Source organism: Oncorhynchus mykiss, chromosome 7, assembly GCF_013265735.2.
Source record: "Oncorhynchus mykiss isolate Arlee chromosome 7, USDA_OmykA_1.1, whole genome shotgun sequence".
Classification (NCBI taxonomy): Eukaryota; Metazoa; Chordata; class Actinopteri; order Salmoniformes; family Salmonidae; genus Oncorhynchus; species Oncorhynchus mykiss.
Genome location: NC_048571.1, coordinates 61,235,250 through 61,241,837, shown reverse-complemented (window position 1 = coordinate 61,241,837; position 6,588 = coordinate 61,235,250). Strand labels below are relative to the sequence as shown.

Sequence of the window (6,588 nt, the reverse complement as noted above, 5' to 3'; positions counted from 1 at the left end):
CACAGAGGGTCTCTTCTTACGCATCATTGTCTGGAAAATGCAAAGAGACAAATGAAGAGGTCATCCACAGGCAGGCCCGGTTCCACAAGGGGGCTAAAGGGGGCTTAGCCCTCCAGTTCAAACTTTATCCCCCACAGTTTTAGTGGTATGTCTCTATTTAAAAATAGCAAGAAAGTTTCAATGATTGAGTGACAGGTTTGTGCAAAATCTGTATCTCCGCTGCACCGTGTCAGCACAATGAACAGGGTGCGCCACAGTGTGTAGGGGTTCTATAGAAAGCCACTGGGCGGTTAGGTATGACTCCTTTGGGTTTCCATAAAAAGTGGGGGAAAATGCATGCGTTTGTACAACACAGAAGTAAGAGTGGAGGCAATAGGGCTTCTGAAGGCAGTGACGGTACCCAGCTTTAAGTTTACAGCCACCATGCTCCACAGAATCCTTAGTCTTCACGATCCTCCAAACCAAATACTCCAGACAAAAGCAACAGATCTTTACACTGGAGTCAAAGTGGTCTGCAGTGCGCTGGAGTTTGTCGAGATTTTGAGGTGCAACAGTGAGTTTGAAGCCATTTGGGCACAATGCAGTGTCAGTGGCAATGACACACCACCAGCTCCAAGCAAACGACAACGTTATGTACGTTGCAATACGTGGTGGACAGTACAGTAGGCCAGCAGGACAGAGGAGAAGAGACTGAGTCTATAAGACTGTTCTTCAGCACGTTGGATGCTGTCATTGGTGAAATGTCTGAACGATTCAGCCAACTGGTGGAGGCCCTGTGTGCCCTTGACCCAGAGAGCCATTACTTTCTAGATATGAAAAAGGTGAAACCACTTCTGAATCTAAGCAAAACAGTTTAAATCAAATCAAAGCAAATTGTATTTGTCACATGTGCCGAATACAACCTTACAGTGAAATGCTTACTTACAAGCCCTTAACCAACAATGCCGTTTTAAGAAAAATAAGTGTTTTGTAAAAAATTAAAGCAGCAGTAAAATAACAGTAGCAAGGCTATAAAACAGGGGGTACCGGTACATCGTCAATGTGCGGGGGCACAGCTTAGTAGAGGTAATTAAGGTAGTATTTACATGTAGGTAGAGTTGAAGTGACTATGCATAGATAATAAACAGAGAGTAGCAGCAGCATAACAGGGACAAACACACACACACACACACAATGCAATTAGTCTGGGTAGCCATTTGATTAGCTGTTCAGGAGACTTATTGCTTGGGGGTAGAAGCTGTTAAGAAGCCTTTTGGACCTAGACTTGGCGTTCCGGTACCGCTTGCCATGCGGTAGTAGAGAGAACAGTTTATGACTAGGGTGGCTGGAGTCTTTGACAATTTACAGGGCCTTCCTCTGACACCGCCTGGTATAGAGGTCTTGGGTGGCAGGAAGCTTGGCCCCAGCATGGTACTGGGCCATACGCTCTACCCTCTGTAGTGCCTTGAGGTACGAGGCAGAGCAGTTGCCATATCAGGCAGTGATGCAACCAGTCAGGATGCTCTCGATGGTACAGCTGTAGAACTTTTTGAGGATCTGAGGACCCATGCCAAATCTTTTCAGTCTTCTGAGGGGGAATACGTTTTGTTGTGCCCTCTTCATGACTGTCTTGGTGTGTTTTGGTGGAAGCTGAGTTTAGTGTTGCTCGCCAGTTCTTGCAGACCGAAGTCACCCGCTCTGGATCCAATGAGGACAAATGGACCCCACTTGATATCCTGCAATGATTTTCTGGTCCTCTCTTTGCTATCCCGATCATACTTACTGCACTGAAACATGGACTGACTTTTGGGGAGTCAACAGCTAAATGCAAGAACAAATTATCCACTTCGACAAACATTTTCAGTCAGCAGAGAAGAGGCGTAATACACCCGAAGAAAGCTCAACTAACCCAACTGGTATTTGAGGGGGATCTTACAAGTTAATTTAGGGGAGAATGGAATAATCAATTACTCAGGACGTTCCACAGAGAATTTAGAAAGCTGCAACTCTTCTGAAAAGTTATGATTGAAACAATCTAGCTGGTTGGTTTTTATAAAAATCTTGCTTTTGTGTGTAGGCCACTCTCCATGGTCCTGATAGAGTGCAGTGAGATTTCGTTCCATTGACCCTGTCACTTTGTCACCCCTGATTGATTTGGGGTGGGTATTCTATGTTTTGGCCGGGTTCTCAATCAGGGACAGCTGTCTATCGTTGTCTCTGATTGAGAACCATACTTAGGTAGCCATTTTCCCACCTGTCTTTGTGGGAAGTTGACTTTGTTTATGGCACATAGCATTAAGCTTCACGGTCTGTTTGGTAGTGTTTATTGTTTTTGTCGGCGTCATTCTTAATAAAGGAATATGTAAGCTCACCACGCTGCGCCTTGGTCCTCTTCATTCAACGGCCGTGACACACTTCTTGGTCAAAAGCATTTTTTAAAGTTTGTTTTTTATTGTGGTATAAGCAGAATTTAATATAATTCCAACGTAAAAACCCAAATGACGGCCATGGGTATAGCTACAGACAGTTTATATAAATAGATAGGCTACTTTCTATTATGGTCTTCTTGGTGGCCTATTGGTTTTCGTTGCTTTAAATGGAACTGTACGTTTTGGAAACATGTTTATGGTAGGCTGGCATTGCTTAATTGATTACGTGGGTCGAATTTGATTCACCAAAATGTACCATATCACAACGTTTTGCTGAACTGTTTGCATGCATGAATAACTAGGCTACTACTTTCAGCATTTAGTTTGCATTATTTTGGTAAGACAGCTGTGTGTACTGCTGCATTCACATGGGTTGTTTGTAATGTGAATTGCCATAACTCGTAGCCTATATTCATTACCAAAACGGCCTAGCTGTATGGCGCTGTCCATTGTGCTGATACAGCGCAGCAGAGGCTACATATTTCAAAAGCACTCAATGATCTCAGAGTCTCTGCATTTGAACTTTATGTTTGTGGTATAGCTGATTATATACGCGTAATTCAATATAATTCCACTGCAAGAACCCAAAACATTGTTTGCCACCTTGCCAATTTCAACTGCCCCCTTAGAAACTTTATCCTAGTGCTGGGTCTGCACACAGGGCAATAGTTTGGTTAGCTGAGAAACGCTCAACTCCATTCTCTTATATCGAGGCGGAACAGAGTTTTGATAGCTGGTCATGGGATTTGCAAGCAACAACATGGAGTCACCTTCAGTCGATTCTTGTAAAAATGTCAATTCTGAAAACGCTTACCTGTAGCTACCTATGTTTTTCCTGTACGACAGCGGTCCTTCGCATGATGCTGAAATTCATACTTTTAATCAAACTTTCAGCGAATACAACCACTGACATTTTCCTCATTTGTGTTGCTAAAACTACTTACTATGTAAGCTGAGATTCAATTGGAACATGCACATTCGTGCTGAGTTGAGCAACACAAATGGTGAAAAAGTTGGTGGTTGTATTAGATAAAAGTTTTTATTCAAATATGAATTTCAGCTCCCTGCGGAAGGACCGCATTTGTACAGGACAAACATAGGTACAGGTACGCATTATGGAATACTGAAGTATAATTACAAGCATTTCATAAGTGTCAAAGGCTTTTATTGATAATTACATGAAGTTGATGCAAAGAGTCAACATTTGCAGTGTTGATCCTCAGCAATCCGCCCTGGTATGCTGTCAATTAACTTCTGGGCCACATCCTGACTGATGGCAGCCCATTCTTGCATAATCAATGCTTGGAGTTTGTCAGAATTTGTGGGGTATCTCACCTCCTCCCTGTACGCCGTCTCGTCGTTGTTGGTAATCAAGCCTACCACTATAGTGTCGTCCGCAAACTTGATGATTGAGTTGGAGGCGTGCACTAATCCCGTAGAGGTTGAGTAGCCGCAAGTATAAGACTAGTCTAGTGTTACTCAATTATTCATTGGCTAACGTTAGCTAACTCTCTAAACTGATAGATTGTAAATTAGACAGATGTTTCACAGAAGCGTGGCCTGCAATAATTTGTTAATTTTACTTACTTAGGAAGGATTATAGAGAATGAAACGTACTGTAAGACGTACTGTAAGAATTGTACTGTAAGAATTCCCACCCGTGTTTTGCAATGCAGTGAGGGACCTTGTATAAAGTCAAGACAGTAGCAATATTGTGAAACCAGTGAAACTCTAGCTGTTTACTAGGTTTCTACCACAGAAAGAACAATGATACAGATATTTGACTGGGTGTGTAAATGCGAAGCATCCAGTTGGCGTTTCCACTCACTACCAAATATGGTAGAGGGGACACTAATCCAAATATGGTAGTGAGAGGAAGCCCACTGTGGGCCGTGGGAGAAGATGGAACAGGTGGATTTTGACCGACATTCTGCAAATCTTCTCATCAATTAAACATTTTATCTCAATACAGTTTTCTGTTCCCAAAACGCGAATGGAGTTATTGCACATGCGCACTTCACATAGTAGGCGTTCCCTAACGGAAATATGCAGATGTCTATTAGAACGCGCCAATTGGATATCGCTTGCGCGTGCTTGGCACTGCCCGGCCATCCTTGCTTGTTCTGCCCACTATGACTCATTTGTTCACATTGGAAACGACAAGCAGTGGTCTATCTTGGTTTAGTTATAACAATCTTTGTCTCTACTTTTGACGTCCAAGGGGTGTCATTATAATTTGTATCGTATTGTATTCTTCAAGTGTACATAGTTGTTTGTCCTGGATAACGCATACTCGTGCGATTTTAGTTCAAAATATCCCAATGTTTCTAGACCGTCCCTAAAATGTTCATGAAGTACCTCCCATTTCCGTGTTGATACCTTGTATAAAAAGTCCAACAGAGCATTTTCGCAGACAGAAGCGGGGAGTGACATTTACCAGGCAAATGGCTGTATGTAAGATGTTCTACGACCTGACAGCAAAGCTCCTTACAGGAGAATTGTTTAATTTCTCGTCTCTTCAGGGTAAAGTGGTGCTGATCGAGAATGTGGCGTCTCTCTGAGGCACGACCACCAGGGATTACACCCAGATGAACGAGCTCCATGAACGGTACGCCGACAAGGGGCTAGTGATTCTGGGGGTGCCCTGCAATCAGTTCGGACATCAGGTAAGAGGGGATGCATTTTCTTATAATTCTAAATATGGGCTAATGTCACTGTATTCTTTCTCATCATAGCCTCCCCCCATCCAGTTTTAGAAAATGTAAGCTAATTTAGGACTAAACCATTTCTATACAATTTTAAAACTCATTCTATTTTGACAACAGCAAAAACAAGTTAAAAATGACCCAGCCATTGTCACTTTGGTTGCTGTAGCAAAGGCAATTTTATAAGTAATTTCACGCAATTCTACTAATTTTGCCATCGGCTGGGAAAAAATACCAAGGTTGGGCTTCAGTGTCCTTATACTGTATATAGCTATAGGCCTAGTCTCAATTCCTAATGAAGGGGAAAGGGCACTATCAATTATGAAATTAGATGGTGTCCATCCAATTTGAGGATTCTAGCTATGGCTTTTGACAATGGACTCACCTTGATATTAGGCCACTTTTGAGATCAAACATCTAACAATTTTTTTTTCTGTACATGTTACATATTCTTCCCATCTACTCCTGCAGGAGAACTGCAAGAACGAAGAGATCCTGATGTCCTTAAAGTATGTCCGTCCGGGAAATGGCTTTGAGCCTAAGTTCCAGCTCCTTGAGAAAGTGGATGTGAATGGGAAGGACGCCCACCCACTGTTTGTGTACCTCAAGGATAAGCTGCCATTCCCAAGCGACGAGCCCATGGCCTTAATGAATGACCCCAAGTGCATCATCTGGAGTCCAGTCTGCAGGACTGACATCGCCTGGAACTTTGAGAAGTTCCTCATTGGGCCAGCTGGAGAGCCATTCAAGCGTTATGGCAGGAGATTCCTTACCAGCAACATTGAGGGTGACATCAAGGAGCTTCTCAATACGGCTAACTAAACCGTCCATGTTGGTCACACAGAAGCAATGGTGGGGAGTGGAAATCATGTCAATGACTTGTAATGGCTTTTCAAATTATTAAGTATTGTCACACTTTGGGACATGTGCTTGGCCATAACTTAAAAAATAAACAACTTTCAACAGCTCCCCATTCAACAAATACTTCCTCCATACAAGATTAGCTTCTGTGTGACAGCAGCACACCCATTACCTTTTCACATCATGTGCCGTGCTCTCATATGCAAAAAGCTGCTGTGTTCTGAACTTTTATTAAATGAAGGCATCCATTGAAACCAAGCCTTTTGTGAGAGGGATGTCTGATGAAATGTAAAAGACTTAACATAACAGTTGCCTTTGGCCCATGTAAAGCACGACTGTGTTTCAAGAAGTGTAAGAAGTTGGCCAAATAAATTATTTTCCCCTTTGTGTTGTCTGTCTTCGTCTTTTACAGGAGTTTCATGTGATTAATGCTCAGGTCAAATGTGAAAGTGTGGCATGAGCAAAAATGTGCTGTTGCCTTTAGATGAGGATCTTTGGTCAGTTAATATTTTCCCCACTTAGGGTCAAGGTAAGGATTGGGGGAGGGGAAGCTGCTGATACTAGATGTGCACCTGAGCCAAAAAGGCTGAAAGAGAACAGATTTTTTTCTCAGA

At 42.6% G+C, this 6,588-nt stretch overlaps 1 protein-coding gene across 1 annotated transcript; it reads left to right on the top strand.

The window, feature by feature from the left end:
- Positions 1 to 4,842: 4,842 nt before the first annotated feature.
- gpx1 (glutathione peroxidase 1) lies at positions 4,843 to 6,359 on the top strand. Its single transcript, NM_001124525.1, is given in 2 exon segments — positions 4,843 to 5,074; positions 5,585 to 6,359. Coding segments are annotated over 2 exon segments (573 nt in total). The 5' UTR covers positions 4,843 to 4,852; the 3' UTR covers positions 5,936 to 6,359.
- The last annotated feature ends 229 nt before the right edge of the window (positions 6,360 to 6,588 follow it).